This window comes from Physeter macrocephalus, chromosome 4, assembly GCF_002837175.3.
Source record: "Physeter macrocephalus isolate SW-GA chromosome 4, ASM283717v5, whole genome shotgun sequence".
NCBI classification, from domain to species: Eukaryota; Metazoa; Chordata; class Mammalia; order Artiodactyla; family Physeteridae; genus Physeter; species Physeter macrocephalus.
Genome location: NC_041217.1, coordinates 37,904,052 through 37,917,309, shown reverse-complemented (window position 1 = coordinate 37,917,309; position 13,258 = coordinate 37,904,052). Strand labels below are relative to the sequence as shown.

General features: G+C 39.5%; 1 protein-coding gene across 1 annotated transcript in view; it reads left to right on the top strand.

Annotated features, from left to right (window-relative positions):
- The first annotated feature begins 3,548 nt into the window (after positions 1-3,548).
- Positions 3,549-13,258, top strand: part of CR2 (complement C3d receptor 2) — a 33,859-nt gene continuing 24,149 nt past the window's right edge. The window contains exons 1-5 of the mRNA XM_007105477.3: positions 3,549-3,606; positions 9,591-9,770; positions 11,136-11,235; positions 11,661-11,746; positions 12,315-12,713. Coding sequence (XP_007105539.2) covers positions 3,549-3,606; positions 9,591-9,770; positions 11,136-11,235; positions 11,661-11,746; positions 12,315-12,713 — 823 coding nt within the window. The remainder of the gene's footprint in view (positions 3,607-9,590; positions 9,771-11,135; positions 11,236-11,660; positions 11,747-12,314; positions 12,714-13,258) is intronic.

The window sequence follows — 13,258 nt, the reverse complement described above, 5'->3', positions numbered from 1 at the left end:
TAGAGCAGCTCACAAAACTCAGGGAAACACTTCCTTACATTTACCAGCTTATTAAAGGATATAATAGAAGATACAGATAAACAGCCAGATGAAGAGATACATAGGGCAAGGTCTGGGAGGGTCCCAAGTGCAGGAGCTTCTGTCCACATGGAGTTGGAGTGTGTCACCCTCCTGGTGTGGATATGTTCACCAGCCTGGAAGCTCTCTAAGGCCATGCTATTGGGATTTTATGAAGGCTTCCTCATGTGGCTATGGTCAATTATTAACTCCATGTCCATCCTCTCTGGAGGATGTGGAGGGGAGGCAAAACTTTCAAGCTTCTAATCATGGCTTGGTCTTTCTTGTGACCAGCCTCAAACCGGAGCCCACCCAGAGCCACCTCAAGGGAATAAAAGATGTTCCTCGTGCTCTTATCATGGGAATTTACAAGGGTTTTATGAGCCCTGTGTCAGGGATGGGGTCAAAGACAAATATCAGAACAAGAGATCCTCCTAGTACTCTTAACAGTTAGACAATTTCAAGGGTTTTAGGAGGTCTGTGCCAGGAACAGGGGGCAGAGACCAACATACATATTTTATAGTATCTCCTATGAACTATATTACAAAGCTATAAAAATCAAAACAGTATGGTATTTGCATAAAAACAAACACATAGATTAATGGAATAGAGTAGAGCACTCAGAAATATACCCACACATATATGCTTAATTAATTTACAACAAATGAGCCAAGAATATACAATGGGGAGAGGACAGTCTCTTCAATAAAAGGTGTTGGTAAAACTGAGCAGCCACATGCAAAAGAATGCAACTGAACCCCTATCTTACACCATACACAAAAATCAACTCAAAATGGATTAAAGATGTGAACATAAGACCTGAAACCATTAAATTCCTGGAAGAAAGCATAGTGGCTAAGCTCCTTGACATTGGTCTTGGCAATTTTTTTAAAATTTAACAGCAAAAGCAAAGGCAACGTAAGCAAAAATAAACAACTATGACTACATCAAACTAAAAAGCTTCTGCATAGCAAACATGAAAAAATGCTCAATATCATTAATTGTCAAAGAAATGCAAACCAAAACCAAAATGAGGTATCACCTCACACCTGTTAGAATGGCTATTATCAAAAAGATAAGGGAAAACAAATATTGGAGAGGATGTGGATAAAAAGGAACTCATATAAATTATAAACTGGTGCACCTACTATGGAAAAGAGTAGTTCCTCAAAAAATGAAAAATAGAACTTCTATATAATCCAGCAATTAATGAATCTTGCCATTTTTGATACCATGGATGAACTTTGAAGGCGTTATACTAAGTGAAACAAGTCAAGCAGGGAGAGACAAATACTGTATGATCTCATTTATATGTGGAATCTAAAAAAACTGAACTCATTAAAACAGAACAAACTGGTGGTTGCCAGAGGTGGAGGGTGGGAATCAGGGGAAATGGGTGAAGGTGATTAAAAGGCACAAAATTCCAGTTATAAGATAACTAAGTTCTGGGTATACAATGTACAGCAGGATGACTATAGTTAACAATACTGTATTGTATATTTGAAAGTTGCTGAGAGAATAGATCTTAAAAGTTATTATAAGAAAAAATTTGTAACTATGTGAGGAGATGGATGTTAACTAAACTTACTGCGCTAGTCATTTGCAATATGTACATATATCAAATCATTATGTTGTATACCTTAAACTAATACAATGTTATATGTCAACTATATCTCAATAAAACTGTAAAGAATTAAAATAAATATATCAGTTACCCCCCAAAATTAATCTCATCCAAAAACACCCTTACAAAAACTCTCAGAATAATTTTTGACCATATATCTGGGCACTCATAGCCCTGTCAAGTTGACATAAAATTAACCATCACAGTATCCAACAGGATATTGTGGAAGTAATACAGTGTGAATTCTGAGAATAGGTTTTAAATGACACTGAGGCTTCTGCCTTTCTCTCTTGTTCTACAGGAAGCCAGCTGCCATGTCACAAGACACTCAAATAGTCCTAGGGGAAGGTCCTCCTGGTGAGGATATCCGGCCTCCAGTCCACAACCATGACAGTGAGTCATCTTAGACTTGGATCCTGTAGTCCCAGTCAAACTTTCAGATGACTGCAATTCTGGCCAATGTCTGCACTGCAACCTCTTCAAAGATCCCAAGCCAGAACCACCTTGCTTAGCTGCTTTTAAATTCCTGACACCCAGAAACCGTGTGAGATAATACATGTTTATTCTTGCTTTAAATTAATAAGTTTAGGGTAATTTGTTCCTATGCAATAGATAACTGACTTAAAAGTCATTCTACAAAAATAATTGCTGTGTACTCTTCAAAAATGTCAAGGTCAGGAAAACAGAAAAGACTTAGGATCTTTACCAGATTAAATGAGAAAAGACAATCAAGTGCAATGCATGATCCTAGAATGATCCTGGACCAGAAAAAAAAAAAAGGGGGGGGAGTGTTCGTGCGTGTGCACGTGTGGACACCCACCCGCCCACACGTGTTTGCTATAATAAGGAATATTAGATGATTGGAGAAATCTGTACAATCTGTCCCTTATGTAATACGTTAATTTCCTCTTTTTGATCATTGTACTGAAACTGTGTAAGACTATGCTCTTGTTTTTAGGAAATACATACTAAAGTATTTAGAGGAGGGGTATCATGCTTGTAACTCCTCTCAAAGAGTTCCAAAGTAAAAAATTATATAATTATGCTTATATACACATATAAAGTATATGTGTATATATCTAGATCTCTCTATGTATAACTATACTATAGCTATTTATCTAGAAATAGAGATGGAGAATGATAAAGAAAATACAGTAAAATGTTAACATTTGGAGAATCTGAGTGATGGGTGTATAGGGATTCTTTGTATTATTTTTGCAACTTTTCTGTAATAATTACTTCAAAATAAAAAGAAAAGAACAGCAGAGCTGGTTGCTGTTCCTAAGTTTCCTTCGTAAATAAACGGTTTTCAAACGGAGGGTTGGAAACATTAATAACTTTTGAAATGAATTTAGCGAATCCAAACCAGAATTTTCAAGAGAGAGAGGGGAGGGGAGTGAAGGGGAAGGGAGGGAATGGGAGGAAAGGGGAGGAGAGGAAAGGAAAGGAGATGATAATAGAATAGAACAGAATAGAATAGAACGGGAGCGAGCGTTGTAGATTAGTAAAGGCAGTACTATTTTGTTTCAGTTCTCCAGAGAGACAGAAGTGGATGCACTGGGTGGCGTGGTCAAAAACGTTGGAAAGCCACTGCACTGACGAGTAGAGTCTGAGCCAAAGACTGAATCAGAGTTCTTCCGCCCGCCCGCCCCCGGCCAACCCCTCGCCCCCTCTGCAGCCCTCACCGCGTGGTCCCGCCCCCAGCAGCCAGCAGGTGTGCGCTCAAGCTAGCACGTGGTGCCAGACACTACTTAAGGGCCCCCCTTCCCCCGATTGCAGCTGCCCCCTTCTCCAGCCCTGTCATCCCGGAGCTGCCGGAGGCTCGCGGGTCTGAGACGCATCCAGCCGCTGGGGCTGCAGCCTTGGCATGGGCGACGCGGGTCAGCTCTGGGTTTTCTTGGCTCTTGCCGTGCCAGGGGTCCTCGGTGAGCTGGGAATGGGAGCGCGGAGGTAGGGACGCGTCTGGGGCCGGGACGGGCTCTGTGCCGCGATGCGAAGGAGACAGTCAAAAGTTAGAAGGCGGGGCAGTCTTGCATGCTTCTCTCGCTTTGGGGGACCCCGAGATCTCTTGGTCCTGAATGTCCTCGCTCGCTCCTCCTGGGCTGGGACCACCAGAATTGCAGGCTGCATCAGAGACGCACTATGTGCTCTGCCCAGTGTAGCCTGTGGCGTGGCGTGCCCGCTCTGTGCTCTCCGGGCTCCCCGCCCCCGGGACTCAGCAGGTGCTCAGTGCTCTGGGTCTTCGAGCTCTAACGCCCGGACACGTATCCGAAACCTACTCGTGCTGAGTGCATGCGACTCGGTTGCATGCTCCGCTAGGCGCGGGAGTTTCTGCGCACCCTGAACTCCCTCCTGCCTGGTAAAACAGCACAGCCTCCTGCTGCCTTCCCAGAATAAGAATAATGTCGGATCCCCAGGCGTGGTTCTAAACGATAAATATCTGGAGTTATTTAGAAAAGTTGATACGTGAATAAAAACTGCAGTTCTCTGTGTTATTTACCTTCTGAAATGGCAAGGGCTCCAGAAGGTGTCATTAAACGTTTATTATAATTTTCTTCCTCCAGATTGGCTTAATTTTAAAGAAGTATTGTAGTTTTTTAAGATTGGAGTCTCTAGGTGATAAGATAGGTATAACGTTTAAATAATTTTCAGAGTACATTGGATTCCCAGTTTATTAAGAAGTTTACTGTATACAGACCTCAATACCTGCGTGACTTTTGGCAAGTCATTTCGCTCCCTAGCCTCAGTTTCTTCATTGGTAAAATGAAACAGAGATAAGCAGCCCTACCCTTACTCGGCTGCCCTGAATATCAGATGAAATTAGGCAAATGAAAGTTAGATGTTGGATGTTACTACTAGATGCCAGTAATAAGACGACTGTCTGGACCTGTTTTGATGGAGTCAGCATTTAAGCTTGACCACTCCCAGCTTGTTAAGGGATAGTGCATACGTTTGTTCTCTCACAGTTCACTTTGTCTGCTTCCTGACATTCAACTTTATCCTGACCCTTAACTGAACATTTCCCCAAACCATTATCTTCATCTCTCTCTCTCCTACATATTAACTCTTTGAACAAACGCACTTTCACAGCATTCTCTAACACCTCCGTGTGTCACAGTTCCCCACCTGACTTCTTGCCAGCATTCCATTCCTTTTTCTAAGTTTCAGAGAGGATATTATCAATTGAAAATCAACTTCTTTTCCAGCCCTGTCAATTCATTGTACCCTACAAGGATGCCAGAGCATCCCCTTACAGTGCCAGAGCAGGACCATCCTTTCGGTCATTTAACTCTAGACGCACGAAAGATCAGGTCTACCTTTCTGTCGACTGTCACAGCTAATGTGCTTCTGTTGTTTGTCCTATTCTTACCCCAATATTCTAATCATATTCATTATGATTACCTTTGTAACAACCTCCTCTCTTACAGGTTATTCTGATACCAGTCTTTAACTTTTCCAACGGTAAAAACTAAAATTTAAAAACATTTCTTTTTCATTATTCCACTCCCTTGCTCAAAAATCTAAAAGGGCTTCCTACTGTCTGTGGAATTAAAAGAAAAATCTGTCTTCAGCCTTTCAAGCCTTTGGTAATTGGATCTCACCTAAGCATGCCTCTCCTGATTCCCCACTGTTTCCTATCACAAATGCACTGCTCATCTTCTTGCCTGACTGACACCCCAAAGTCCTTTGCTCATGCTATACCCACGCCCCCTCCTGACTTTTGCACGATGGTTTGATTTACATATATTGTGGAAAGATTACCATAGTAAGTTTAGTTAACGTCCATCATCTCATATAGATACAATAAAAGGAAAAGAAAAATTTTCTCCTTGTGATGAGAACTCTTAGGATCTACTCTATTAACAATTTTCCTATGTATCATAAAACCATGTTAACTATAGTCATCGTGTTGGACATTGCATCACTAGTATTTATTTTTCTTATAACTGGAAGTTTGAACCTTTTGGCCACCTTCTTCCAATTCTCTCTCCTCCCACTCCCTGCCTCCAATAACCACAAATCTGTTCTCTTTTTTCCTAATTTTGTCTTTTTGTTTTTAGATTCCACATAAAAGTGAGATCATACATTATTTGTATGTCTCTGTGTGACTTATTTCACTTAGTATAATGCCTTCAAGTCCATCCATATTGTTGGAAGTGGTAGGATTCCCTTGTTTTTTTTTAATGGCTGAATAATATTCCATTGTAGATATTCATCCACAACGTCTCTATCCATTCATATATTGATGGACACCTAGGCTGTTTCCATGAGTTGGCTATGTTTCCATTTGTAAATAATGCCACTGTCAACATGGGGGTGTAGTTATCTTTTCAAGTTAGTGTTTTCATTGCCTTTGTATATATCCCCAGAAGTGGAATTGCTGGATCATATGGTAGTTCTGTTGTTAATTTTTTGAGGAATCGTGGTGCCTTTTTAAAATACGGGTTTCTGGGTTCCACCTCACCTTCCAGAGATTCATATGTTTGGGGTGGGGGTGGCCCAGGAAGCTGAGATTTAACAAGCACTCTGGAAAATTCTGAAGCAAGGGTCTTAAAGAGCAAATTTCCTTCTCAGAGTGTTTTCATTTTTCTCCCTTTATCTATTTGCATAAACCAATTCAAATTTCCTGTGCTCTTAAATTTCACTCTTGCCTTGACTGACTGCCTCACTTTAACCAACACTAAGAAAATAAAATCATCAGGTAGGAATTCCCTTATTTTCCAATCATCTACCTCCATCTGAGATCAGATCTTTTTCTCTCCTCTGGTTAAAACCTGCCAAGGGCTACCCATCACGTTAGGACAAAATCCATGCTCCTTAACCTCAACTCCAGGCCTCTGCTTCTCTGAAGTTCTCTGTACTCCTCCCTCACTGACTCTTCTCCAGTCACCCTGGCCTTCTTTCTATTCCTTAAATGGAGTCATGTTTGTTTAGCTATGCACTAGGTGTTCCTCTCTTAAAATGCTCTTCTATGGGTCATCCCTTACTTGTCTCCTCAACATTCAGATCTCAGCTCCACTGACACTTTTCTGTGACGCTCTGACTCTTACCTGAAGTAGTCTATACCCCAGGTCACTCTCTATCACATAACCATGTTTTATTTTCCACAGAGCACCTATCATCATATAAAACCTTCTTATTTATTTACTTGTTTGTTCCCTCACTAGTATACAAGTTCCATGAGATCAAGGCCTTTATCTGTCTTTATTGCCTGATGAATCTCAGTACGGTATTACCATCAACCAAGTCGCTCAAGTCAAAAGCCTAGAAGCCATTACTGAATCCACCCATTCCCTTAGCCCCACATTTAAGTACAACAGAGTCACCCACTTCTCACTGTCTCCTTGTGCTCAAGCTTCATTTTTTTGGTCTAAGCTACTATAATAGCTTCCAGACTGCACTCCCTACTTCTGAAAGTAAAAGTCCAGTCCATTCTCCATCCAACTGCCAGACTATTTTTTTTAAAAGTTAAATCAGGCCATGTGACTCTCTTGCTTGAACTCTCCAGTGACTCCTACTCAGAATAACACGGGGACATCCTCCTGTGGACTAAGAAGCCCTGTGCAAACCTTCCTTCTTGGCTTTTTAACTCGATTCCATTTCACTCTGATCACTAAGTTCCAGCCACACTTGCCTTTCGTTTATCCCTAAAGCATAGTAAATCCATCCCTGCTGTTAGGCTTCTGCCTAAAATGCTTTTACCCAAAACTTTACCTGTCTGGCACCTTCTTATCCTTCAGTCATAACTCAAATGTCTCCTCTTCATAAGCCTTCTTTAACCATCATAACAGAAGTCATATGCCATCCTGTCCCCTCCTTTTTCCAGTGCATTACATTTTTAAACATCACCCTGTTTATTTCCTTTACCTACCATCTATTTATTTATTGGTATTTATTTATGGTCTCTCTCCCTCTATTGGAATATAAATTCCATGAATGTGAGAGCCTTTTATCTAATGTTCACTGATGCATATTCTGTGCTTAAGACAGTACCTTGGTTCATATGCACACCCATCATTCAAAAATGATCAGATAGCCAGGAAACCCAGTGTTATGTTATTTGATCATAATAATTCTCATTATCAATAATAATTTTTCCTCCTACCTGCTATCTGACCTATATTTCAGGGTTATTTTGATCATCTTGTATATTTGTTCTTCATTCATTTCAAATGGATTTCTAAGCCAGTCCAGGTAAATCCCCTTAGACACAAAGAGTTAAAAGTATTTCTGTTCTCTAGAAAGTCCTTTGCCTAGTTAGTTTTAACATGGTTCAAGGGATGTGTATGTCAATGTTTTGTCACTATATTCTATTTTAGATCCAGTCATGATCTACACTGATGTTTATTCCTGATTTTAAAAAGATGTGAAGAGGGTCCAATGACCCTTAAGAAAATTAATGTTGCTTAATGGTTCATAGGCTAACTTTCCCTTTTATGATATGGAAGAGAACATGATTGCTGGAAATTCTGTCCTGTGACCTGGGATTTTGGCAATATCATTACTAATAAGAGCTGGTGTTCCCCGAGAGAGAGGTGTCCCTAAGTCTCATTGAAGATAAAAATTTCCCATTGTTTCTCATCCAGAAAGTATGATTCTTATCTCCTTTCACCTTCTATTTTTTTTGCTTCAAGATCTTGGTTACTTCTCAGTCCATGTCATCACTATTGATTAAATCTTGTAAACTCAAATTGGTTTTCAGATTGTGGAAAATTATTTAGGATTGTTCTTATTCACATTGGATAATTACAGGTTCAATCATTTGATATGGGTGAATTGGTACAAATAACAGCAGGGTCGTGAAGTTGGTCTTCATTGAGGTCAAACCCTGACTTTCCGTATAGAGTTTTGCTGTTTTGCGAAAGTATGCATTTGGAAACATTTGTAGGTGTTAATGGAGGAAACCAAAGGAGCTAAGGAAAGAAATAGGAGACCTACAGTGGGATCTGGGTCCCAACAGTAATGGCTATTCTTAGATCCTGTCCATGACTTCTCCAACAGAAGTGTTGGGCTACGAAAAGGCTGGGTCTGGCCACAACTTTGGGAGTTCTGTGTTTGCCTTTGTGTCAGTTAGTCCATGTTTGTTCTTTGACTGGCACCTGTATCAGTTTCAGATTTGTTTGAAAAAGGAGATTTATAAATTTGATATTCAAATATACCACCATTCCGGAGTTGAAACTTGAACTCTCTTTCATACCTAGAAAAATTCTTTTCCAGGTACATCCTCAAGTATCTGGGTGTTACAGTTTCTTACCCATCTCCTAGAATAAGGTTTGTTTCATCTTCATCATCATCATCATAATTATTTTAAGTCACAGAGAAGTGTCTTGAAAAAACTGGCTCCTTTTATCTGGTACCCATCAGGAAGTATTAACTCTTTTGGGGGTATATTACTCTACTAGGTTAAGGGAATAAAATAATGAAGAATAAAAAACAAACCTATTTTCTTCTTGCTAGGACCTAAAGGTTTAATGACTAAGATAGTAATGTTAATTCATTAAAGTAATTTTAGAGGATCATACATATGATGAGCTTTCAAGGTCTGATATACTTGATATACTTGTTTCCTGTGCTATTCCAGAAAATTTTTTACTTATAAGGTTTTAGTTTTTATTTATGAGGTTGTAAGAAGATAGAACAACTCCAGGGTCTTTATGGAATTTTATTAAAAAATGATTTTCTCCAGCTCTTCTTCTGAAGTCTATCCTAAAAAGTCTTTGAACTCCCGAGCTTATTTCTCTGTATATGCATTCATACTGCAAGATATATCTTCTTTGACCCAGAAAATATTGACATCTTGGGTTTACTGTCTAAAGATCAAAGTTGTCATTGTAACTGGTGACAAAACAAGCTGAATAGAGATTTTAGCCTCTCTTAGTTTTGATATTCCTGTGGTCTTTGTCTCTAGGTCAGTGTAAGTTCCTGCCAAGGTATCCTTTTGCTAAGCCTAAAATTCAGAGTGATCAATCTGAGTTTGCTGTTGGGACAACTTGGGAATATGAATGCCTTCCTGGGTATGTCAAGAGGTCATTCTTTATCACCTGCCTAGAGACCTCCAAGTGGTCAGATGCTCAGCCAATCTGTAAACGTGAGTAATCAGTAATAGAAGAATCTTTGGGTCTATAGCATGTCTCTATGGACTAACCTATTATTTTCAAGATAAAAGATGAGAAAGTTAGTAAGTAATCTCAAATGAAGGGGGGTCCTAGGTTCTCCATGTTTTCTTTTACTCCTAAGGGTATTAAGTATCAGGTATTGGGGTTAAGTCACACAGCTGGCCAGCCCTGTTTATCCTATAATCTTCATGACCTTGTTCTATGGTCTCTGTACCGTGTTACAGTAATCTTAGAAGTTAGTATACAGGAATATTAGTTTCACCTCATATTAGTTTTCACCCAACTCAATTCAAGAAATATTTTTGAGTAACCACTGGGTATGAAGCATTAGGCTAGATGGTAGGGCTTGGAAGAGATATAAAAATTAATCTGCTAGTCTCTGTCGTTGAGGAAGTCCTATGTTATTTGTAAAGACTGGTTTTTAAACAAATACTGTACTATGGTGTAACTTCTTTTATTTATAGAGATAAAATTTTATGATATCATAGAGAAGTAGATAAGAAGTGCTATGTAGGAGAATAGAGAAATCTAGGCAGTACAGACAGAGGAAACAGCATATGCCAACACATAAAGGTATGGAAGAACATGATGTCTCTGGAAAACAGAAAAATTCAGAGTGGTTAGAATATAAGGTGCATGGTGAGGAATAGTAGTTGATTAAGTGGATTGGAGTTTAAGTGTGGTGGGCCATGCATTCTTTTCCAATAAACAATGGTAAGTCATTGTAAGTTTTTGAATGTGGGGAGTGGCATGACCACATTTGTACTTCTGAAAGATAATGTGTGCAGAAGCATAGAAGATGTGCTGGACCAATGGCGACCAGCATTAGAAAGGTAAATTTTATTACTCGATGATCCAATGAGAGATTATAGTGGTGGCAAAATTGTTGGTTTGGAGAGAGATTTCTGGAATCCAGTCATGAAAACTTGGTGATCTATTGAATTAAGGGCAGGGGGTAGAGGAAATGAGTTACAGATAGGAAATGATGACTGTGAGGTTTTTTTTCTTGTTTTTTTTTTTTTAAGCCATAAGACTTGGTAGATGTTACCATCAACTGACAGAATATAAAAAGGGGAAATAGAGATTACAAATTATGGTTGACAACAAATAATGTTTGCATCCATGCTCAGAAACATAGACTACATGCATTAAACAAATAGTGTTATGGAGTTGACTGATCCTTTGGAAGATAGAAGTTTTGTAAATGCCCCAAATTTCTTTGAATAAACATAAGTAGACTACTCAGCAAGTCCAGTCCGGTTGGAATTTAATGTAAAACACAAAACATCCCCCAAATCCCAGTCCCAAATCCTGTTTTGTCTTGTTCTCCCTTATAGGTAAATCATGTGTGAGTCCTAGAGAACTCCTCCATGGCTCTGTCCTTGCACCCAGGGGTATCGTGTTTGGGTCAACAATTACATATTCTTGTGATAAAGGGTGAGTCGCCAGGAGACATCTCCAGAGTACATGGATACTAGAACACTAGTTTCAACCAGAAATCACCCATCTTCCAGAAGAGCTGATTAATTGCCACCCACCCTTAACCATAGATAAGTAAAAAGAGAATCACCTCTCTGATCTGCTCCAGAGGCAACTCTTCAGGATTACCTACTAGAGAGGATCCCTAGAAGAGAAAAAAGTTTGGGCTATTCTTCTTCCAATTTTAAATCTTCAGTGTTACTGACCAGGAGGTCAAGTTTCATTTGTCTTTAGATTGTTGAATCTTTTGTATGAGTCCTTAATCTGTCACCATTATTTGTCATATATGATATTCTATTCTTTGCCATTCTTTCAGTGGAAAAAGAACTAAGTTTTCCTAAAATGTCCAGCTGGGAGATGATCACTCATCTCTTTGTCTTTAGATATCGACTCATTGGTGACTCCTCTGCCACATGTATTATCTCAGACAATATTGTAACCTGGGATAAGGAAATGCCTTTTTGTGAATGTGAGTAGAATTTTCCCTTTATTGCACCTAGGTAATTCCTCTTGTACCCCTCCAAAAGGAAAATGGGCATCTACACATCAAAATAAGTACCCAGGTGGGTTACACTTGGCTTGAGTAGTTCTGGACACAGATCTGTGGTTTATCTTCTTCCATGCCCCCAATCCCATTACACATTCCTTTGCTTACTGTCCTTTGATGGTACATTATCTCATAGTGAATAAGTGCTCAAATCTAAAATATGCCACAAGATTACACACTGCCAACTTTATTCCATGCCAAATGTATGCCACCCTAGGTGACTTTTGTAACAGTTTATCTGTACTCTGGGGGTCAGGACTGGTGATCAGATCATATTTTTGTGGGTTTGTATCAGGCCAGTTCCGTGTATCTTCCTACCTTGCTACTTCCCATTTACAACCATCTATGAGATGAGGATACAGAATTTCAATAATAGGGGTTAATTGTAGGCTAAGTGGAAGTTTGGTTTGCAAGAGTTAAGACAAAATTCCCAGAAGGTATAACATTTAAATGCCTTCTCTCTTTTCCTATCTACCCCATCCTCCCCAAGCTATTCCTTGTGAGTCACCCCGACCCATCTCCAATGGAGACTTTTACAGCAGCAGTAGCGAGGACTTTTACTATGGAATGGTGGTTACTTATAAGTGCCATGTTGGACAGAATGGGAAAAAGCTGTTTGACCTCGTGGGTGAGAAGTCAATATATTGCACCAGTAAAGACAATCGAGTTGGCATCTGGAGCAACCCTCCCCCTCGGTGTATTCCTGTAGTCAAATGCCCAATTCCAGAAGTTGAAAATGGAATTATGGAATCTGGATTTAGACGCTCATTTTCCTTAAATGATTCTGTGATGTTTAAGTGTAAGCCTGGCTTTACCATGAAAGGCAGCAACACTGTATGGTGCCAACCAAACAGCAGATGGAACCCTCCACTGCCAAGGTGCTTCAAGGGTGAGTTGGGCTGAAATTTTGGGGATCTAGAAATAAATTGAGACTTTGGGAGGAATAGATATACGGTACCTATGAGAAGAGGAAGATAAAGACAGTGTATGTAGTTGGGTATCCTGGTTAAAGAATTTAAAAGTAAACTTTAACAGTAGTATCTAAATGTTGACGAGTTGGGAAATTTACTATATTCTGGGACAGTGCTAGATATGCATTAATGTAGGGGAAATTAGAAGACACTTAAACAGAAAAAAGCAGGTAGTACCAGAGCTAATGATCAGAGATTTTTATATGATTAAAATCATATGTTATTGCCAACGAACACATGAGATTGCCAACAAACACATGAAGAATGCTCAACATCATTAATCACTAGAGAAATGCAAATCAAAACTACAATCAGATATCATCTCACACCAGTCAGAATGGCCATCATCAAAAAATCTACAAACAATAAATGCTGGAGAGGGTGTGGAGAAAAGGGAACACTCTTGCACTGTTGGTAGGAATGTAAATTGATACAGCCACTATGGAGAACAGTATGGAGGTTC